The sequence below is a fragment of the Chroicocephalus ridibundus genome, chromosome 4 (assembly GCF_963924245.1).
Source record: "Chroicocephalus ridibundus chromosome 4, bChrRid1.1, whole genome shotgun sequence".
Classification (NCBI taxonomy): Eukaryota; Metazoa; Chordata; class Aves; order Charadriiformes; family Laridae; genus Chroicocephalus; species Chroicocephalus ridibundus.
Window position 1 is genome coordinate 20,777,489 of NC_086287.1, and position 23,652 is coordinate 20,801,140.

Consider the following 23,652-nt stretch of genomic DNA (forward strand, 5'->3'; position numbering starts at 1 on the left):
ATTGGATATTAAGGTATCTCTGCTCTATCCAGTCCTCTGTTTTTTATAACAAAGCATGAAACTACAGTGCAGTACTTCTGAAAGAAGAAAACTACCCATTAAAACCAAAATCCTCCAGTAACACCTCAGCTCTGCAATTAAAACAGAGACAAGTAACACAGTTTCAGAGCATACATAAGAATCTTATTAGATGGATTACTGCTGGCAACTACCAAATCTACCCTACGTATCCAAACGCTCAATAAGGATACCCCTATGTTTGAAACCATGCAGCATGTAGGACCAGGGCAGACGCGGATGAAACAAAGAGACTAATCGCACCATGAAGCGCCAAACCCTTACCTGCCTTCTTCGCTGTCAGCGAACCATCTCTGTTGATGACCACATCCGAACTACTCATCATGAGAAAGCTCTGTCCAGACAGGATACTTCCCAATAGATCAGGCACAGGGGCAGCTTCTGCTTCTTGATCGGGACTCAAGGCAGGTACACTGCTTCTGCATGTTTCAGAGGGGTTATATTTCCTTTACTCTTACAGCACTTGTTCTATACACACACATTACATTAAAAAGAAACCAAAACCAAGGGCATAAACAGAGGTCAGCCAGGGAAGGTCACTTGTAGTTTTGGCTTCACTAGAGTCATTCATCCCCCATCTCCCTCTGACAAACAGAAGGTGAAGCTTTTACTGACTGCCTACAGGAACACCACAGGATAGGAAGGCATGTAATCATACCAGAGACATTTGGTAAGCGTATGCTTTTAATCTTATGTAAGAGTGGTGCTCACTGTGTAGTGCATCAAGATTGACTTTCCAGTGCATTTAAGATGCATTTTTGAAGCATAAACCACTGTTCAGCACTTCAGAGATATTTCCATCCCAGCTGCCTCTCTTCCCTTCACCAAATCAGGATCACAAGTGTATTCCTCAGCCCTACACTGCTATCTAAAAAAGCTGATGCAGCTTGAACCAGTGTTTAGCACTAGTCAGAATACACACAGGTGCCTACAGGTAGGGTAGCTAAGAGCATGGCATAGGAGGAATTACGCTGAAAAACAACTCACACACACGGGACAACACAAACACTCCCCTTTATGCATTACTCAGTGTTATTAAAATGGTTTAACTAAGTTCTCTGTTCTTGAAATACGGACTGAAAAGGTTTGAGTGTTTTTGGTGCTGGGGTGTGGCTTTTTTGTTTTTCTTTCTTTGCTTTTTGGTGGTGGAATTTTGGGGTTTTCTTTGTTTGGGTTTAAAAAAAAAAAGCCACCACAACAAACCACAACTTCAAAAGGGACCAAAAGACCCAGCTCTTCGAGGGAGCTACATCTCATTTCTGTATGCAAACTTTCCAAATATAATGTACACCAAAACCCCGTGATAACATACAACAAAGACAAAATGGGAAGGCTAAAAGAATTGGCTGCCCAGGCCAGACCAGGAAACTTGCTGTAGTCCAGGCAAATCAAGCCTTTAGAAATACTGAATTTCAGTTAAACAGTTCTACCTTCTAAACAATGCGTTACTCAACTAACTCGGAGGACATGGAAAGCTTCCTGAAAGGCTTCCTTCAGGACTGAGATGGGAAAGGTAGAGAAATATTCCAAGTTATCATAAAAATATACTATCTTAATCCTGAGAAACCAACCTTCGCCATGCATTAGAGGACATCCATGTAAACTTCTCACACCTCCCATGGAAGAGTGCTGAAAGAGCTGGCAGATGTGCTTGCCAAGCCACTTTCCATGATCTACCTGAAGTCATGACTAACTGGGGAGGTCCCAATGGACTGGAGGGTAGCAAATGTAGCACCCATCCACAAGAAAGGCAGAAAGGAGGATCCAGGAAACTATAGGCCTGTCAGTCTGACCTTGGTAGCAGGGGAGGTCATGGAGCAGATCATCTTGAGTGCCATTACAAGTCATATAATGGACAAGCAGGGGATCAGGCCTAGTCAGCATGGGTTTATGAAAGGCAGGTCCTGCCTGACGAACCTGATCTCCTTCTATGACAAGACGACCCGATTACTGGATGAGGGAAAGGCTGTGGATATTGTCTACCTAGACTTTCGAAAAGCATTTGACTCTGTTCCCCAGAGAATTCTCATGGAAAAACTGGCGGCTCATGGCTGGGATGAGCATATGATCTGCTGGATCAAGCACTGGCTGGCTGGATGGTCCCAAAGAGTGGCTGTCAATGGAGTTAAATCCAGCTGGTGGCCAGTCACAAGTGGTGCTCCTCAGGGCTCAGTGTTGGGACCATTTCTGTTTAACGTCTTTCTTTATGATCTTGATAAGGACATAGAGTGTATCATCAGCAAGTTTGCAGATGACACCAAGTTAAGCGGGAATGATGATCTGCATGAGGATAGGGAGGCTCTACAGAGAGACTTGGATAGATTGGATCAATGGGCCAATGCTAATGCAATGAGCTTCAACAAGGCCAAGTGCTGGGTCCTGCACTTGGGCCACAACAACCCCATGCATCGCTACAGGCTTGGGGAAGTGTGGCTGGAGAGCTGCCTGGCAGAAAAGGACCTGGGGGTTCTAATTGACAAGCGGCTGAACATGAGCCAGCAGTGTGCCCAGGTGGCCGAGAGGGCCAATGGCATCCTGGCTTGTATTAGAAACAGTGTGACCAGCAGAAGGAGGGAGGTGATCGTCCCCCGTGTACTCAACACTGGTGAGGCCACACCTTGAGTATTGTGTCCAGTTCTGGGCACCTCAATACGAGAGCGATATCGAGGTGCTGGAGCAAGTGCAGAGGAGGGCAAGGAAGCTGGTGAAGGGCCTGGAGAATAAATCTTATGAGGAGCCATTGAAGGAGCTGGGACTGTTCCGTTTGAGGAAGAGGAGGCTGAGGGGAGACCTCGTCACCCTCTACAATTACTTGAAAGGACATTGTAGAGAGGTTGGTGCTGGTCTCTTCTCACAGGTCATTAGCAATAGAACAAGAGGGAATGGCTTCAAGCTGCAACAGGGTAGGTTTAGGCTGGACATTAGGAAAAAATTTTTCACAGAAAGAGTGGTTAGACACTGGAATAGGCTGCCCAGGGAGGTGGTGGAGTCACCATCCCTGGATGTGTTTAAGACTCGTTTAGATGTGGTGTTAAGGGATATGGTGTAGGGGAGAACTTTGTAGAGTGGGGCTGATGGTTGGACTCGATGATCCCAAGGGTCTTTTCCAGCCTAAATGATTCTACGAGACTGGAATTTAGAACATACTAATGGGGTTAACTAAACAATCCCAAAATAAGAAGAGCCACATTAGGGTGGAAATACCAATTTTAAATTTCAGTGCAACAGTTAAAGCTATTATGAAGGAGTAAGCGTAGGTCCTTCAACATAAAAAAAAGAATTCTTGCATAAAATGCTGTGGTTATTTATCTATACATGTGCAGGCACACATGCACTCACACACTCTTTCAAAATACACAGGGTAAGAAAAGAGCTAAACTAGGATGATGACCCAGTTTGCTCTTTTGTTACGGTCATTAGACAATTAAGAAAAAAATAAAATAAATAACTTTATGGATTTTTACCTGGGAAGTCCCACAGAAATAGGTCTAGCTACAGGACGGTGAGACCTCAGTGCTGACTGGGAGAGAACTCTCCTTTTGGCACTCACCGGTGAATCTGGATTTGCTGGAACCTCTTCATTACTGTGGGTAAAACACACACATGAACCCTGAAATTTTCTGAATGTTTTTCACATCAAATAGATGAAGTAGATTAACCATATCTACCCTAGTGGTGTTAAGAGCATCATTTGTTTTATTATGATACATGAAAAAAAGATTTGTGCAATATACTTATTTTCTGTGGCTACATAAATAGAACCGCACATCTCAGCCAGCAGAGATCGAAATGCAGATTTTTATTTTAAAAATATTAAATGGGTAATTTCCTTTTATGAAAGGATCAAAAAGACTTATTCAGTTGAAAATTAACTTTTACCAACAATAATTTCACATGCCCCCGCAACCAAAATCCAAAGCTTAAGAGTGACACACACTATGGCATAGTAAGATTCCTCCTGAACTTAAAGTGTCTGGAAAAGTGAAGATGGGAAAAAGAGAAACACGGAATATTCCACAGGTCCATTTAATTCTATGTGAAGTCATTGTTTATTGTATACCAAATACGCTACCTCCACTTGAAATAAATATATAGAAAATGACTGATTAGGATCTGACTCCTTCAGATTCTAGCCTTTGAATAACCCCATAGGTGTTATTAAAGGTTTCACAAGGCTTATTATTTCAGCAAACCTCTTTAAAAAAGCCTAACTCTTTACGAGCTCAGCAAGTCAGACAAGAAGGAAAGAAAGAACAGGCCAACGTGTCATTATGAGCTGTGTATCCAAAGCCATCTTCAGACACAAGGTCTACACTCCGCAAAAAGTCACATTTACAAACAACCTGACACTTGCAAGATTATCAGGTCCCTGATCACAGTCCAGAGATATCTTACCTTTCATAAGGATCCAACTCATATGGATCTCCAAACACAGACAGAGAAGCTGCACCGATATCTGCTCTCATCAGACCAAGTGAGGGCTCCATTGGTTTGTACATGGAAGGAAGCGAGGCCCCACGCAAAGGTTTACTAAGACCAAGAGTTCTTGCAATACGGGAGCGAGCAGTAGCCTCATTTTTCACCTGCACAGACAACAGATTAGGTTATTTGTATGTTAGGGCAGGTATGTACCCTGGGTTATAAAGCCCCAAACTCTTCACTTAGGCTAAGTACAGTCAGCAGGTTACTACCATCAGGAGCAGAAGCAGTGTGCATTTATTGTCTATATTTGTTTTAAAGCATTTATTGAACTTCTAACTATGGCCTATATGTCACTTCATACAGAGACTGCACGTATCAGCTTTAAGTGGCCAGGTAAGTTTCTAAAAATCTTTAATAATGTCATTCAAAATTGTCAATTCCATATCAAAGGCTGGAGGGACAGTTGTGGCTGACGATGTAAACTCTAGTTAAGGTAGCTGAGGACAAAAGTCAACTGGGGCAGAGTATTCATTATAGTTCACATGAGAACACTATCCGCAACTGAAAGGGATTTTGAGAGCCCTTAACAGCTGATTAACTGGGTTTGCAACACAGACACAAACATCCATAGCCTATTAAAAAGAATAGGTGGTGGTAATTTTAACTGAGCTTGCATCAGTACCAAGTAAACACTACAGCTGAACGGCAAGGCGTAACACAAAGCCTGCAGGACGTGCTTTACAGTGAGAGCCCTGCAGTTCAGATAACAGGATTTGTCAGCAAACCCAGCAGGCCTGTCTGGAAGTAGCAATTCATTTCCACATACAGCATCTTTCTGGAGTACACTGGACATATCCTGCACATACTTGTACCAGAAAAAAAAAGTTATCTGCTATCACTATAAGACAGTATTTTTTCCATTGAATTCCATGTTATAGCGCTTTTACAGATGGCAGAAAAACGTCAGATACTGACACTGGCAGAAACTCACATGTGACCTTACTCTCATCTTTTTGCCCCTTCTCTTCTTTATCAGACGCTTGCGTCTCTTCAGCTGTCCCCCTGAACTCTTCTTCCCAGCAGATTTTGTCTGAGTTCTTTTTTTGCCTCCTGCTTTCTTCCTCCTACCTGATGGGACAAAAGACAACCAAGTACCTGGCTAAGTGCTGGCACTGCATTATACCCTGTACTCCCCTTTTCACTCCCCCATGGCACACAAAGCAGTTAAGAGACACCTACAGGGTACTGCAACCATATAAAACATCAGAGCAGAAAAAGTGAAATCATTAGGATTTATTTAAAAGCAGCCTTCAAGACACTTCTGGGCAGAGGCGATATGGAGAAAGAAGTAAATGCATGTGGTATACTCCTGTAGCTGGTGTGACAGCATACAGCTAAGAGTATTTTTATGATTCAGGCTTATCTTGCCAAACCTTTTATTCTTGCAGATGGGAACCACAGAAGGTGTGCAATGCCCTTACCTGTTTTTCTTTTCTGCCTAGTAGGAGCCCGCGGCGTAAGAGGACGCTGGTAGATGGCTGTGTTTAGGCCTGCTACAACTGCTTCAATTGTTTCATCCAGAACAGAGGACATGAGGTACCTTGGCACGTGCTGCATGGGGGATTAAGAAGTTACACTATACAGGTATCTAAAGGTCAGCAACAAGTTAGTTATAAAAGCATTTGATGAAAAATGGATTTGAGATGTGAATGAGAAGCACTCATGTCACCAAGCTGCTGCCGGTTAAGCAATTACGTCACCTTTCTCACCTATTGACTGCCATAGTAAGGAGAACATAACCTTGGCTCTTTGGCCTCCCTTGGTATTACAGGTCATGGCTAGTCTGACTCTTTAAAATTAGAACAATCCCCGAGACTGACATTTCCTTAACGAAAAAGTTCACTTAAGAACTTTCCCAGATCCACCTATCTGACCTCTGGCTCATCACACAGCAAAGTCAGACGAGCTAAGACTGAAAAGCCAACACAGTACAGGTCCCCTGTCTTAAACTCCTCATTCTTTAGGTCAGATTTACCTAATGCTGTGAAACGTGTCCAGAGGCAGCATTTCAAACACACACCTCAGGGAACTCACTGAAATGGCAGGTGAGAGTCCCCCCCTCCAGAGCATTACTTCATTGCGATAAAGCAGGGGCTGCTCCTACAAGGTTCAAATTCCTCTTCCTCTTTTTACTCAAGGGTCAACCACATTGAAGCAAACAGATTTGAAGTGTATGGACACTGAACCACCAGCCTCAGAATGTGAATTCAAAGCCTTCTTTGCTGGGCAAACATAGCACACGTTTGTTGCTTCCTTGGGTTGGAAAGATGTTAAGAGCAGGTTTCTCTCAATAGCTATGTTAAGTTGGCCATGCCCACACCGACCATGTTCCTAAAACATCACAAAATCATAGAATGGCTTGGGTTGGAAGGGCTTGAAGAAATACTTTATTTACTCTTCCCTTCTCCTTCTTTTCTACATTTTCCTATCTTTGGAAAAAACCTGACTTATACAATCAAAACCAAAATGGCATGTTATTGTCAGATGAAATGAAGTTTATTTTCATAGAATCATGGAGTAATTCAGGTTGGGCAGGATCTTGGGGTGTCCCTCAGAAGGGTCCGACCTTTCTGGTCACTGGTCAACACTGAATTCAATCCAGGTCAGTTAAGCCTTTCTTCAGATGGGTACTGACCGCCACTAGAGGTTTCAAGAACTGTCCAAGCAACCTGTTGCCATGGCTGACCATCCTCAGGGGAAAGACAAGTCAGATCCTCCTCTTCCTTTCAAAAGTTTTAGAATTTCACATATTTCTACCAAATTCAAAAGTAGTGTTAATGAAGAATCAATTAACATACCACTAGTCCCATGGAGGTTATTTACAGGTGCAGCTTCCACACTAACTCACCATATGCTCCTGTGCAATTTAAGGCTTTTTATTTTTATCCAAGTAGTAGAGTGCTTTGGCTAAAGCCAGAGGGCAAGGCAGACAGGAGATCCCCAAGTTTGAAAGTTCTCAGCTTGCAGCATATTAATTGTTACCTAAAGGATTGTAATTATCCCCGCCAACAGAAACATCTCAGCTGCAGTCATCTTCAGTAAACACTTCAGTGAGTAAAGGATTTGAGGAACCTTTGGGATACTTTCTTGCATAGATTCTCTGCTACCTGTTAATGTGGTTGAACTCACACTGACACATCATTGAGGACACTAGCACCTGGGTTTCTTCTCTTCAATAAGAAGCTGATTTTCAAAAACATAGAAACCTTAAAAATACTAAATTTTTCTCTTCAGTTTCGCTGAAGGTGGCCAACAGATTCTACTGCTACAGGGAAGGGGGCAGGAGGACAAACAGGCAAATACACAAACATGCCCTGTCTCAGCAAAAAAGCATGCTAAAAAAACAGAAGTAGTGCACAAACTGCATTAACTAGGAATAAAAATACAATTTTGCTCACAGCTGAGGTGATAAAATGCAGACTAAGAGAGGAAGCTACCACAGATTCCAAAATAGAGAGTCTTGGTCATGTGCTGCACTCAGTTTGCACGTGTTCTACGTCTCAATTTAAAAGAACTCCACAACTACTAACCATTGTGCTATGGACAGTCCACACAGACAGCTGAGCTACTTAAGGGGGAACTTACTTCATCTCTTCCACAAGGTTCTGCCAGACGCTCATTAGCAAATACTCCTAAATACCTGAATTTGTTGCGCTGTTGTTATCCGGTTTCTGTTCACTGTTGCCCTAACTCGTTCGCTCTGCCGAGTTCTGGCTATAGCTCGGGTTCGGACTTGAGGGCGCAGTCGACTGGTGGTAGGAATAACATCAGCCACGAGGGCAGCAACCTCTTCTTCGCTGACATGATCTGTATCTTGAAAAAAAAGACGCCCAGGTGACTTGTCTTTCTACAGGTGAAAGCATTTCAAGAATTTTGGACAAAAAAACCCCAAACAACAGTATTCCCTTTCTTACAACAACCACCTCCAAAGGCAGACATTATCCTCTCAGAAGGAAATGACCACAGAGACCACTGCTTCAGACTGTTACACAGAAAGATGATTTTCTAGGTAACCGAAATTGCTGCTACCTTGGCAATCTGAGGTCAGGTTACCAATAAATTCTTTCCAATGTAATACAGTGTAGTTGCGCTACAGTGCTGGGCTTGCCTCAGGAAGGTTAATGAATGCTTGTAAGAAGTAGCTTCGGAGGTTGTAACGGCAGATGAAAATCTTAATAAACAAGATTCTCTTATCAGGCAAGAGTTCAAATCAACTCTTTAGGTTCAAGAGAGAATGCCTATCCAAAAAAATTATTTAAAACAGATAAAACCAGGGGTTAAACACCTCTTCATAACAGGACATGCTTCACATCGTTTAAGTCAGAAGAAAAATATTTACTTTGACTGAATACCACAAAACCCTTACCTGCAGCAGCACTGGCACCCATGGGTGCACAGGCTGGACAGAACCACTCATCTACAGGGACTTCACTGAGAGGTGGATTAAGGCATTCCATGTGATACCTTGAGAAAAGAGTAAAAGAAAAATAAAAAAGAAAAATCAAACAATGTGCTCCTTACCAAGAGAGCCTTTTTCCTCCGTCCACGTGCTACATAAGGTGGACACATTTTCTTAAGCTTGAAACTATGGTCTAGGCATCTGCTTCTACCAATGTCCAGAGAAACAATGCTACCTGATAGTTATATAAGGGTCTTCAGTTCTAGATGGCATTTTGATCACTTCAGGCTCAAAAAGCTCAGAAAAGTGAGCGTTTTTCCCCTCACTGTGTGGTGTATCGCTTGCCATTTGAACCCAAGCTGGAAGAAATGTGCAGAGCCAAAACTGATGGTGGCAAAGAGAAAGGAGAGAAGTATTGACATGCTGGGGATGTCTCCCCAGAAATCAGGAAACAACATCAGTTTCCTGCAAACTGACATAGTATGAACGTTACTGGTACGAATGAACATTTTATCTGCATGACTAGACACAGGTCAACTGCAATGCCTTGTTATGTTAAATAAAAGCATTGCATCCCACGTAATCCTGGCATCATTAAGAGAACTGGTGATAAGGATTTCTGCGTAGCTACACAAGCTGGGTTGCAGAGCACTGGCTTCATACGGCTGCTTGCAGGACTGCAGACTAATCACGCTGACTTCCAAACACCATCTGACTGAGAACCGTGTTCATCCCTATGAAATCTCAAAGGGAAAGAAGAGTGCATGATGCTCCCTTAGGTAGGCCTTTTGAAATGTTCTCTACACAACAGGCTGAGCAGCTAGACTGAACGGTCTCACCACCACTTACAGAGAAGCTACCCAGGAAAGCCTTTCAACATTACCCAACTTGGGTTCTGTAATTTGTTCCAATTCCATTTTCCGCAATTAAAACTGAGCCAAAGCGACAGTCGTTAGTAACACAGAATTTTTGAAGCAACTCATTTTCAAGCTACACTGCTAAAAAGAATTAAAACAGATTTCCCAAGTAAATGAGATGTTTCCCATTAAAACCGAGTGCTTAGACCAAGTTCCCTAGACAAGGAACATGGGGAGACCACGGCCTTCAGGTAAGACCTTCAGCTTCAAACTAGTAAAATTTCTATGACCGACTTTATCCTTTTTCTATAAGGGGAAACTCTACTGTTATTCCTGATGTAGTACAGTGTTTAGCTCTGAAATAAGTAAAGGAAAAAGACTGAAGCTCTCTGTTTCACCTTCCTGTGCCAAAATTCACTGCCTGATAACATATCTCAGTGCCTGGCCATAGAGTAAGGAAAGGGAAGGGACATCCATCTGACAGTCTAATGCCATTTCATAGGAATAAAAGAAAAAAAATCACAGACAGACTAAGGTGTTAGTCTACCTCACACCCCTCAGTCCGACTTCGGATTGTGTCTTTCAAACCTGTTCCCAACCATGTTGTGATAAACTCAATTTGCAGCTAAACTGCCCAAACCGCCAATATTATGTTTATATTAAAATATATTGTCAATACAAAATGGAATATCATGTCCTGCTTGCATGAAAGAGTACACCTTAGCAGATGAGATTTTACACTCTTTCAGAGGCTTAAGAAGATGGAAGTTGAAAAATGATGTTTGGAATAAATCATTACTTCAAAAACATAGTACCAAACTACTCTCCTTCTCTGGGAAAGTAGAGTTCGTTCCCAACTGCCAGCTACCAGGAATGAGATCATTTCCCCAAAGTAGTATTCTGACAAGTAATATTGTTAGGTTCAGGCCAAAGTCATAACAAAAGCACTTGTAGCAAGAAATTCATTACATAGTTTTCAAATTAACTCTGGGAGTTCTGAAGTCACATTATGACCCACTTAACATGCAGAGACTTTTGGCCTTAAAACCGAACACTGGGGAACCTGTTGTAACAGCTATCTAGAGTCCCCTGGATAGGGAAAGAACCTCATCACTCACAAAATCATCATAACAAAACTCAATGCCAGATCTTACAGAAGTTTTCACAGAAAAACTTGAAGTAAATTGATTTTACCCACACTTATTTTCTCAGGTTCATTGACTTGCACTCTTGTACCCACCCACTCACAAGCACAAAGACTCCGTGTGCCCAAGTAGTCTGACCAGGATTATTTGTGTGCAAAGCAGAGGGCAAGAGACACTGGCCAGCAAGTCCTCAACACATTACTGGCTCTGTGACTGGCAGAGAAAAACTAATTTCGGACTTCTTTCTTGTACCTTTAAGGAATGAATGTATGCTTTTGGGGACTTTCGGCCTCATTGTTTTGTCACAGTCCTCACAAACTGTAAGAAAAGAGATCTACGAAATTAAGGACTTTTGGTTGCGGATGTAGCCCTGTTCTTCATCTTCTTGACACCTATCCCTCTATCAGTGTTAATCTCTTCTTGCTACTTGGTAACCTGAATGAAGTCACACATCAGTGTGTCACACTGTTAATGCAATTAACCCTTTTTCTACTGGTTGTTCAAGTGTCTAGAGATGTGCACTTTTGTATTCATACTGGTCTTAATGGTATTGTGACACAGTTCAGAAAGTCAGGTTGTCACATTCCATCAAGTCTTACCCGAAAAATGGTTTCAATGGAAAAAGATTTGATTACTTAAGCCATAACTTACATTCACAACATAATAGCATTATACCACACAGTTTAAACATTGTGGAAAGCCACATCTAGCTACAAGCAATGGAAAGACAGGATGACTCCACTGGCTTTAGAACTGTTGGCAAAAATAACTGATGAAATTTTCACTCTGTTGTCAGATCGGAGAATGCAGAGGAATAAAACTACGATTTGAAGCAAGCTATTTTGCATTTTTCTAGAGTTAATCTCAGCCATGGTGAGCTAGTAAAGACTGCAAGTTCTTTCTTCAGGAATTGCTTCCCGAAGTGCCAACTCTAGAAGTCAAGCATTTTATGAAGAACTTATTTTAGGAAAATAAGATGAAAAAAAATAATTAGGGACTGTATCAGACTTGGAAAAAAAATAAGAATCAGAGGAACTACTGAGATATCACAAAGGAAAATGTGAAGCATACTCTGAGGTCAGGTAAGGATTATGAAAGTTCAGAAAGAACTGAAAGACATGACTTCTGATAAGACCTATGAAACACTGGTCTTGACCAAGTATTTTAAACTCAGTTTTCTAATGACATGCTTAACAATGTTTAGCATTTCTGATTTTGTCTCTTCTCCAGAAGATGAATCAGTGTATATGGACACTACAGAACACAAAGACAAAACCAGACTTACCAGATGTCTAGTTAGATTGCTAGAAGTAATTTTGGAAAAATTATTCTACATATTCATCGCAAGCAAGTAACTCTCTTCGTTCAATGGGTAACTTTTGAAATCATTAAACTGACAATGCTGCAAGACTGACTAAACAGTATAAGAGCTTTAAATTCTAGAAGACGACTGTAGGGCCAAAGTTGTGTTGAAGTATCTTGATGCCTCTACTTAAACCCTTATTTTATTAATAAAGGAGGGAAAAAAAGTTAGGCACAGAAAGAAGTAAGCAAGAGTAAGGGAATTATTTAATAGCTATGGCTACAAAGAAAAGACTTCAAAATTTCACAAAACTGTGAATCTTCAGCATTTGTCCTGCACAGCACTAATGCCCAATCCGTTGGGTCAAGTCATGCATCCTCTCAAGGAGACATAAAAAAAATACATGTTTTTTACCCTCCATGCATGTAGGTGTTGCATGGATGAGCAAAACCAGCTTCATCACTTGAAGGTATGGTCACCTGTTTGGGTGGTCTGCAGCACTGATGTATGCAGGACTCTCCACACATATGTGGTTCCATGACCAGAAAAGCATGCATCACATCCTGGGGATGTCTACACTATAAGCACATGGATACAAGTCTGGCCACATGATGAGCCTGAAGAAAGCAGCAAGGGGCAGCCTACAAACCAGACAGTGACTGTGGACCAAACACTTGCCAGCCCTGCAGCACTACAATCACACATGTGGTACAGTGCTACCTTTCTTACCCTGCATCACAGCCATCACACAGCAGCAGGCGATCCTCGCGGTCACTTCTGCCACACACCTCACAGAAGGTTGGATCATCCTCTCCATCATTACCCTGAGTTTTCGTGTTCTCAACAGGAATCTAAATAAAAGAGGGATTCACATTTTATGCGGAATGTGACGCTTTTTAAAATCAATTGTCACCTAAAAACCTAAAAGTGAATGAACCAAAACCACTGTTACATACCAGAACTTTCAATTAACTCATTCAACACATCCAGGACACGATCAAATGCTTGGAAACATCTACCAAACTTGTTTACTGTCAGACACCAACAACTATAGAAAACCACACTGTAAGAACGGTAGAAACCAAAGTTCCCAAATAAGATCAAAAGTAGTCAAAGAAACAAAAAAAAAAACCAAAACAAACCCAGAAACAAAAGAGAGCGAACTTAGCTTTTTTCCCCTCCCGAAACATATCATTTATATGTTAATTCACACTTCTGTTAAATGCAAACACTTAATAATAAACCATCAGTTTATGAAAACAACGTCAAACTCCTCAATGTCCCCTGAAAAGCGCCATGTTTCTGATATTAATAAAGAGTAATGACAGATCTTCGATACTCTTTTGTGAGAGACTCAACCTGTGCTTTTAAAAGCTCTACTATTGCCTTGTGTCTGTCTTCCCTTACAAACCCAATTGCTACACAGTATAGCTGGTAGCAAAACATAAGAGATCATGTATAGCCTCAATTATTCCTATTCATTTTATAATAGCACCTGCAGTACATGAGGCATTTTCCCTATGTGGGCAGGCTTAACAGTCAAATGTCCATTATGCAAAAGAGGCAGTTATGAAAATCACCTTTTTTTTTTTTTTTTTTTTTACATCAAATAGATGCCAGACTTCAATCCATACACAATATTGCAGGAAACGTGGTTAAGGAGGAAGAAAAATAGTAACAGTTCCTTAAAAGGCAATCTCAACATAGGAGAGAAATAATTCATCCAGATTACAAATATCAGACAAAAATGCTAAAGCTTTGAACAGCTATTTTGTGGCAACTGGCCTGTTTGCTACAGTAGAAAGCTCACCTTTTTTAAGATTTTACCACCAAAACGTGCCCGAATGCTAATGTACTTAAAGAGGATTCGATCCACTGGACAGGAGTTTGCATTCTAGAAAGAAAAAAATATTTTCCCATACAGTTAATAAGCACATCTCTTCATTCAATTTTTAAAAAGGAAATCTTCAATTATTAATGTAATAAGCATTAAATCAATGTAGTAATCGTTTTAACAGCTATTGGTCTTGACATTTTAAGTACTTAAATCTGACTTATGTGGTTTACAACCAACCTACTGTATCAGGGAAAACATGCATTTTTAGAAAAGCATTTATTATACCAAAGTCATTTAATTATTATTCAACCGCCAAAGCAACATCAAAGTTCTTGCAAACATTCCCTTGAAATAGTGCTCATGTTTTAGGGTATTTTCTTTCCTTTGGACGAAGGAGCAACTGGAAGTGGCTTACAAATACACTCAGTAAGAGTGATTTATTTTTTTTTTTTAAATTTAATTATCACTGGTACTGCTGCAGGCACAGTAAATTCTGTTGTAATTTGTCACCCTGGATTATGATTATGGGAACTACACAGTTAGGTGGCAAGGAACTCTGAAAACTGAATTCAGAGCAAACTGCTGATTTAGTCAGTATTCTTTTCTATCTTTTCTACATTTAAATGTTCACTGTTACAACAAACACCCGTCCAATGGTCACAACACAGAATTCAGCTAGAGATAAACATAGATAGATATACAGAGAAATATACACATACACACACAGAGAAAAACAGTATTACTGGTGTTTTGACTTGAAAAGACGACTTTTAGATGCCTAGAAACACACTTGCCTCTGACATTAGAGCTTTCAGAGAACAGATCAGGATGGGTACAAGAAAAACAGAGTCACGCTTCACAAACATGAATCCTGCCAAATGGAACAGTAACTCAAAAAAGCTTAAGAAAGCAAATATAAATATTACAGTGTTTTGTCCTCATTACAGCAGAGCAGCACAATCAGAGGGGAGAGCGCAGAGCGCACTAGAAGGCCACACCAGGGACAAAACAGCTCACCTTAGACCACTCCACGATGCAGTCCAAGCAGAAGTAATGGGAACAGTTCTCAGGAGTCCCAACAGCCTGATCCCTAAATGTGTTGAGGCAAATGGGGCAGTTTTCACCATCCTCATCAGAGGAAATGCTTGCTCCGTTTATACGTGGTTCTAATTTCAGAGAATCAGTCATTCCCCCCACAGCGGCCTCTGTTTCTTCCTCCTCTTCCTCTTCTTCATCATCGTCTTCGCAATCTTAAAAAGTGAGAGAAGAAAAACAACTCTTGTGTGCTGCAGGGCTTCAGCAGCGAGGGTGGGCAGGATGGGGAGCCAGTTCACAGAAAATTCCAAGTAAGCTTATTTTATGGGTCTGCCAGAGCGAAGCACAGCCTCCCCAGATTGAGGCAATAATTTTTGCTGTTTTCTTTTTTCCTAAATCCCTTCACAGCAATGGATTACTCCGGTGAAAAATAAAGCAAAAGTAAAGCCTGATAACATGACTAGTCTTGCGAGAGATTAAAAAGGACAGACAGTAGGAAACCAATAGATTATCAAAACAACAAGAGTAAGATATGTCAGGCTACCACTGAACACTGAAGTTAAAGAAATAAAGTTATAATAGAGTTATCACATATCCAACTTTTTTTTTTTTTTTTAACAGACACCCCAGAGGGCAAGAAGCAGCAATACTCTCACCTGCAGAACAGATGAAAGATTTCTCCAGTAAACCATGATTTTGAGAGTCAAGGGATCTGGGTGCCTAGCTGAAGGCTGCTTAAAGAAGCTTGGTTTTGAGTAAAATTAATTTTAAACACTTAGCACACATTGTTGAAAGGTGTTCTTATTTTCAGTACAAAATACAGACACATGTGTTAGTCTTTCCCTAAAACCTGTGAATTAAGTTGACAATTTCAAGCAGTGGCAAAAAGCTACCTAAAAAACACTCTCACTTTTTTTTTTTGCCAGGGGCGAGGTGGGGGGGAGCACGCAGCTGCTGTTGTTTTGTTGACTTTCTTTAATAATGAAAATGGAGCCCTTGTCTTTTTTTCTTTTCTATTGAATTCTCCTGTCTGGACATAGCAGAGAACACCCTAAATGACAGATTAATAGAGCTTTTTGGCACCTGGCATCAACTTTTTAGTCTGTGTTCAAATCACTAACTAGTAACTTGGAAAACTGTGCTCTTGCCTTCCCAACAAGCTTTAAGATGTTATAAAAACATGTATTTTTGTCTATCCAAATAACAACTTGAGTGCAGCAATTTCAGAAGTACATGCATCTACAGAGTACGTTTTCAGTAAAATTAACAAATCCAAGTAACATCCACACTCCTTTTTCAAAGAAAAATTAGTCAGGTCGTCTTCCTTCCTCCCTAGGCTTAACAGCAATAGTAACTTATTGCCAAAACTCCACATCAAAACATTCACTTTAGTGCCCCATGCCAAAGCAAACAAACACACACGCTGTTCATAAGTGAAAAAATAGCATGAGCCATTGCTGCAATTTTGACTTTTTTTTCTACTCATGCTGGGGCAGAGTTCACTCCTACTGACTACAACTACACCACTTTGGCTAGCAGACAGCCTTCAAACATACAGGTACTTTAAAAACTTAGAAACTGGGGAATCTTACGTGTTTGTTTATTACTGTAGGATTTGGGTATCAGCCTGACACAGCAGCATCCGTGGATTTACATTTAATTTCGTAGGAAATGTCTTTATCCCACTCTTCCTTCAATTATTAAAAAAATTCTTGTTAATGCATATTACAGCCCTACCTTCTAATTCTTCATCTTCACTTTCCTCCTTGTCCTCCTCGCCTCCCTCCTCCTCAGTGCCATCTTCTTCCTCCTCACTTCCAGTGTCATCTTCTGAATCACAGCTGTTTCCACCATTGCTTTCTTAAAATGAAAAGAGAAGAAGGGAGTAAATACCTATCCGATGCAGACAGGCAGAACAGTGAAGGACACACCAGAGCTCCTGCTCAGGACATTATAAATGAAGTGAAACCCCAGATTTCCCCAGTGGTATCAAAGCTGCCTGCTCCGACAAACTCCAGGGAAGCATGCCAGCAGTTTGAGATACAGAATTTCAGAAGTAAAGCAAAAAAAAAATTATCAGAGGGGAAAAAAAAAAAACCAGTCACAAATATATCCTTACTTCTCTTTGGAGGTTAAACCAATAGGTCCTCCAACCTAGAACCAGAAACGTGCACATGCAGAGGCGCCACATTTACCTGTTTCACTGAGGAACGCGAGACTCTGTCTTTTGCCCTTGCCTAGTGCAGCACTCTTGTTTATCATTTCATCCTGGCTGTCATCATCCATGGCAGGACATTGGGAATCCGCTCCCTGCAAGAAGGCAGACTTCAGTCAGGCAGAGCACCACCTACACAAGTAGAGCAGGCGTCAGCCCAGCAAAGAGCATCCAACGCATGTGAGGAGATGTGAACAGAAGGGACATCACTCTACTGCAAAGGCTCCTCAAACCATTAATTAGTTTTTCCGGTTTCAAGTCAGAGGTGGCTGCAGGTAAGCACTTATCACCACACGAAGTTTCACGTCCCTACTGAGCTAGACGAAACCAGCTGCTTCTGAAACTTGGTTTCGGTGAAAGATTCAGATATGTCTTGGGCTCCTGGATGACAGAAAAAGGTATAAACAGAACTCCCCACTGAAAATAGGAATAGAAAACACGCGAACACCAAAACCATCCTGTGGACTAGCAGTAAAATGCAGAACAGAAAGGGAGCAAAGGCCCTTTGAAAAGGCCTAACAGGATGACAATGTATGATTTCAAATCAAAATACTCTATCTTGCTCAATTGAAAAGAAACAAAAAGATTGCATATTTTAGGTCTTTTTTTTTAAAAAAGGCCTTCTCACAGCTCTGTCATAAAGTAGAGAAGTCTCAGACCTCACAAACCATTATTCCACAGAAAGGAGGAGACTTGATTTGGTGCATATTAATGCAATCACATTAATTGCTGTGCATTAGCACAGATTGGCAATAAAACTGACAGATACTGAGAGATGTCTCATGATCCAAATTCATAGTGACAATCAAACCAGAGCTTTTAATATATAAGGCTACAAAGCGTTACGAAAGACACATCCCTGCAAGCTTCTATAAGCAAGTAATGGAAAAATATAATTAATTGACACTTATAAAACTAGATGTCATATCTCAAAATAAAAAAAAAAAAAAAGAGTTCTTCTACAAGTGTGGCAAAGTTTCAATCAGGTGCTCTTCTCCCACTCTCCCTGCTCCACATTACATACCTTGTGTATTAAGAGAATTTTTGGAACAAAACATTATGTTTTATTCAAGTGCTCTTGATGCGTATCTTTACTTGCACACTCCCTTTTTGAGCCACGTAGCACAGCTCTGCACTTAACAGCCTTAAAAATGTAGGCTTCACTAAACCAGACTAAACTGCAAATGCAGTCTCTGATGTTCAGGGGAAAAAAAAAAAAAGCTAAAAGAAAAAAAGATCGAGCTTCAACACAACCAAGTTCTTGCTAAAGATTTCTCCTAACTTCAGAAAGAATCTTGCCTAACTAGAGGTTTAAACTTTTAGCTAAATTCGTGGCTGTTAACAGGAGTGTCTTTAAAAACAATTTATGTTGGCTGAAAACACGCAGACTCATCAAAAGCGAGTCACTCCATGATGTAACTGGAAGAAAAAAAAAAAAAGGAAGAAACACTAGGAATTTTTCGAGTTTCAGCAGTGCGTATGTATGAATTATTCAAACTGAAATTCAGTTACATAATATCCTTCCAAAAGCTAAGTGTTACCTACAGCAACGCAAAATTCGTGGCGACATTACAGCCAGGATACATACGGGCAGAGACCGGCAGCACCAGTCCCGCGGCAGGACCGTTTGTTATGTATGTAGCAGGAATTTACATGGTGTATTTAGATTTTATGCAGAACCTCTGCCTGTATCACTTCTCCATCAGCAGGTTGTGGGAACAGAGCAAGTTCCTGCTGATCCGTCAATGCCACATCCAGCCAGCTACGGCACTCCCAAGCTGCTAAAGACGACAGAGGCCAAGCAAAGCCACCGCAGGGGTAAAACCATGGATAAACCCCCACTGCGTTATCGCAGCGGCCTTCATTCCCCTGCTCCCTAGTTCTCCTTAAAGTGAAGCAATAAGCACAGTGAGGAAAGGATCTTCTTATTTTCAGAAGCGATTCCCACAAGCCACAGTTCTGACCAACACATATTTAACTACATTTCCAAACAGCATGTTTTTTTTCGCCGCTGTGGGATAAAACAACTACCCATGTTATTTTCACCCTGCTACCCCACGGAGAGATATCCTTTAAGCAGAGGCAAACAAATCAGCACTTGTTACTTGACAATCTAAACTGACATATTTATGCTGCAAACGCAAGCTTGTACTTTGCTCGGAGGCAAAACTCGGAGTTAAGGAAAATGTAGTATCGCAGCAAACAATCAAGTCCTCAAATCTTGTCAGTAGAAAAAAAGTCTGTTTTGGGGATAGTTGGGAACAAACAAGGAGAAACCAAGCGAGATGAAATGAATTTGAGATTTTAAGCGCACCACAAATATTACTTTATGAACAACCTTTCCCAAACTGGGCAGCTGCTCTTAAGAAAAAAAAAAGAAGGAAACCAAAATTGACTATACACCTAATGAGAGCCTGTTCTCCTTTTTTTTTTTTTTTTTTGTACACAAACAACAAGCAGCATTTCCCAGGTTTTCTTCTTATGGGAGACATTCCAAACAAATTACCGTTGTGAAACACAAATACATTCACGATACACTTCAGAGAGCTCACACACCTGCATAGAAGCCCAGTTTTCATTCCAGCACTACGCACACCAGAATTTTTCTAACCTCCCCCCGCCCCCCCAAGCTGGAACCAGCAGATACAAAATAGACAGGAAGCATTTTTATTATTATTATGTAAACCAAGCAGTTTGGTTAAGAAGGAGATTGTAGCCATTCTTCTGATGCAAACCTTAACTATGCACTTCTGTAACATAAAAGCCCGGACTGCTAAAAAGCAACTTGCTACCCCTGAAGGCCGTTTGACTGAGGCAACTACAGCTGCCTTCAGTGCTGGGGGTGCCGAAGACCTGCCCTCACCACCGTACCCAGCCCCTCGCTGCTTGCTCACTTGGGAGATGCCATGGTGCGTAGTACTCTGCATACAGCCCTTCAGCAGCGGATCCACCGATCCTCTCTTCTGCATTCCGCTTTGAAGACTCTATTCAGAGTCATTTAGGATGTGTCCCCAGCAGGCAGCGTGCAAATGCAGGGTAACCTGGACAGAGATCCCTTGTCTTTGGACTCAATGCCATTAATGCAAGGCGTCACTACACACAGCAAACCCCATTTCAATTCCCTGGGCATGTGCATTACTCACACATTTGCGGTCTGCGCACAGAACATCCAGTATCTGAATTACAGGTTGCACACTAGGTCTGCTAAAGGCAGACACCGTACTCCTCCTTGACATCCCCCCGTTTTCAAATTCTCATTTAGAAGAACCTCACAATATTTTAATAAAACATTAAACCGCAAAAACGATGAGCACATGGCAGGTGTTTGATCACTTTACACGCACCAGTGTTCTTCCCCAGCCCAAGGTCCCCTTCACAAAGGCACAACCGAGTCGGGTTCGCACCGAGCGCTGTGTGCCTATGGCAGCATGGGCTCTGCTGCAGTATAAATCGTAAGCCCAGGCTTTGCTATTAAGACAGATTACATTTTTACATCGAGCTGCCTTAAGTCATTTTAATTGTACAATCAAATAGCAATTACAAATACTTTCTTTAAGCTGCATTAGCAACAGGGTTTTCTGTTGGCTTTAGGAACAGAGCAGATTGTTTCCTCCAAAACAAGTGTTTACCAAACAAGCACTTCAGTAAATGTTTAGGTTTTGAACTAAGATCCTTATGTATTACCACAAATCAGTATTTTAATGTACTTTGAGTGTGTTCCAGCTAGAAGGCCAGTGTAGGTTTCTAACCATCAGAAGAGTCACGATCTGCAAGACACACTCAAGCACCACCTCATGCTGACACAAAGCCGACGGAGCCACGTATGACAGCGAGCGACCCTTCCAGTCATATGCACCTTCCCTTCTAGCACCAACCGACTTCCTCCATCACCAACTTCTTACAGTAGTTTCTAGCTTTCAGAAACAGAAGAGCTACTAGACAAGGCATTTATTTTAATCTGCTTGGGTAACATTCAGGATTATACATAGGCAAAGAAAACAAGTCAGCTGGATTTTCTCACAGGGTGGTTTTGAATGCTGATCTAATTTCATGGGCAATTATTGAGCCTTCATGTGCCGAAGAACACTTATAACTAAATTTAAAGTCCACTAAATATTCAAACACATAAGCTTTCAGTTCTCATTGGCACATCTGCTTGATTTGTTGTGGTTTTTTGTTTTGGTTTGGGTTGTTTTTTTCCCAAATCAACTAAACAGTTCAGTTCCCCTCTGAAAAAACAACATCACACATCAGAAAGCATGTGTGGTGTCAGAAAGGTGTGACTAGTATCTGCCACCACCACATTCCAAAGGTAAAAGTGAGAGGAACTAGGCAGGGAAAGTATTAAGATTAACGAGAGACTCCTACAGCCTAGAGCCACACAGTACCAATCTAGCATGCACAGAGAGCTTTAAAAAAGCCCTCTAAATCTAAATATAGATCCTGCTTTCCCCTGTTTAAGTTACAAAAAGATTAACTCTTAAATACCACTATCAGAACTGCCCATGCAACAGTTTAAATAACGGAAGCACCTAAGAACCTAACAGACAAGGCACAGGAAATTAATCCTGGGGTAGGTAAGGAAGAACTTATCTTTCCCCCATCCTGGTTCTGCCCCAAATTTAGCCACCCTAATTTCCAGGACCAAAGCCATCCACCAAAAGCTTCCCCAGGGGCTGACACTGCACTCTTCAGGGAGTTCACACTGAAAACAAAGCAACACACAGGCTTTGCAAAGGCACTTTTCAAATGTGTCATCTTACTTATAGGAACAGCTGGGCGTTCGGTACCTCTGTATTCAAAGCAGCAGCCAAGCTTTACGCAATTCCCAGCCTGCAATTCCCTGAAGCCGCTAGCTCCGCTTCCAGCTGTGAATTGAAGACTCACCAACCCTGCACATCCTCCTCTTTCTTAACAGTTTTCTTTTCTTAGGAAGAGTCACCCTTACTGGTGAGTTCCCTTTCAGCATCAGTCTTTCACATCAGTTCTGTCTTTAACTACAGCTTCCCCTGCTGTTTATGGACATGGCTGGAAAACAAAACAAAAAAAACAAAAACCCAAACAAAAACTACCTGCACTTTTATGATTTTTTTTTGTGCGTAGCCATAACAAAAGGCACCAAGACCTACTGACCTTCAATAAAGGAAATAACACAGTGAACACCTCTGCAACACATCAGCAACACATACATGCAACAACCAGCAGGAAAACCAGAAACTGAAAATACACAAAGAACACTCACCCTACTGTTATTGAACATGGGGAGCCCAATGAAGGGCACCGCTTCCACAGCTTAAAACCCTGTCAGTAAGCACACGTCCCTCAAGGCAGAGTTTTTAAGCCTAAACACACTTTTGCAACACGCTAGCTTCCATTAAGAAAATGCTTGCACAAAAATCTCATTTCTACTTGTTAGCCGAGAGGCCCATTGACTTCACAGTGGAAGGCTAAAATAGCTTGTAACTTCTTCAAAGTGAACTCACGCGTGAACCACAAACAACGCGAAGGCGGGGGGGGGCGACACCAGACACTTTTGGTTTTATTTAGTAAATCTTCTCCGCAGCAGCGAAGGCAGCTGCCTGCTCCGGCGCTCCCCATGGCTTCCCCGCACCGGGGCCGGGTCCTCCCCGCGGAGAGGCGCCGTCGCCGCCTGCCGGCTGCTTTACACCCCGGGGGACGGCTTCCACGAGAAAGCCGGCCCCGGGAACACCGCCGGGAGGAGGCCGGGCCGGGGGCAGCCCCCCGCCGCGGCGCCGCTCAGCCGCATCTTCCGACAGCCGCCCGGCAGCAGCCGCCAGCTATTACTCAGAGAATAAATCAATAAATACGTACGTTTGTAGGAACAAAATTAAATAAACAATCCCTGGCGCGGCGGGGCTGTTTCCCTCCGGAGCTGTCAGCCCGCCGCGTCGGGGGACGGCCGCTCGGCGCAGCTCCAGCCCGCGGCCCGCCACCGCTCCCCCCGCCCCCGTGGCCCAAGCAGCCCCGGCAGCCACCCGCTGCCCCCGGGCACTCACGCGAGGAGAAGGCCCTGGCGCTCACATCCCCGGGCCGGCCCAGGCCGGCGTAACGGGCTACACGGCCGGAAACCCCCTCGCCCCGGAAGTGGTGCGGGAGCACTTCCAGGTCACGGCGGTGGCGGTGCCGGCGCGACCGCAAGACCGAACCACTGCGTGCGGCAGGGGGCGTGTGGGAAGGAGCGAGGCGACGGGGCGAACCATTCGGGGAAGGGGGGGAGAACGGCCGCGGGGCCGAACCATTGGAGGAGGGGTGCGGCGGGCTGTACGACCGCGGAGCCGCG

General features: G+C 42.4%; 1 protein-coding gene across 4 annotated transcripts in view; it reads right to left on the reverse strand.

The window, feature by feature from the left end:
- PHRF1 (PHD and ring finger domains 1) overlaps positions 1 to 23,507 on the reverse strand; it is a 31,882-nt gene extending 8,375 nt beyond the window's left edge. For 2 of the 4 annotated variants that reach the window (XM_063332208.1, XM_063332204.1), the window contains exons 1-13: positions 23,369 to 23,507; positions 17,332 to 17,446; positions 16,874 to 16,996; positions 15,119 to 15,351; positions 14,075 to 14,158; positions 12,994 to 13,115; positions 8,927 to 9,024; positions 8,201 to 8,373; positions 5,982 to 6,111; positions 5,492 to 5,628; positions 4,474 to 4,661; positions 3,543 to 3,662; positions 343 to 497 (exon numbers count right to left, since the gene is read on the reverse strand). In XM_063332208.1, the coding sequence (XP_063188278.1) occupies positions 343 to 497; positions 3,543 to 3,662; positions 4,474 to 4,661; positions 5,492 to 5,628; positions 5,982 to 6,111; positions 8,201 to 8,373; positions 8,927 to 9,024; positions 12,994 to 13,115; positions 14,075 to 14,158; positions 15,119 to 15,351; positions 16,874 to 16,996; positions 17,332 to 17,422 (1,654 nt within the window). In that variant the 5' untranslated portion in view covers positions 17,423 to 17,446; positions 23,369 to 23,507. The remainder of the gene's footprint in view (positions 1 to 342; positions 498 to 3,542; positions 3,663 to 4,473; positions 4,662 to 5,491; positions 5,629 to 5,981; positions 6,112 to 8,200; positions 8,374 to 8,926; positions 9,025 to 12,993; positions 13,116 to 14,074; positions 14,159 to 15,118; positions 15,352 to 16,873; positions 16,997 to 17,331; positions 17,447 to 23,368) is intronic. The other 2 variants (XM_063332206.1, XM_063332207.1) reach the window with 2 other exon arrangements.
- Positions 23,508 to 23,652: the final 145 nt, after the last annotated feature.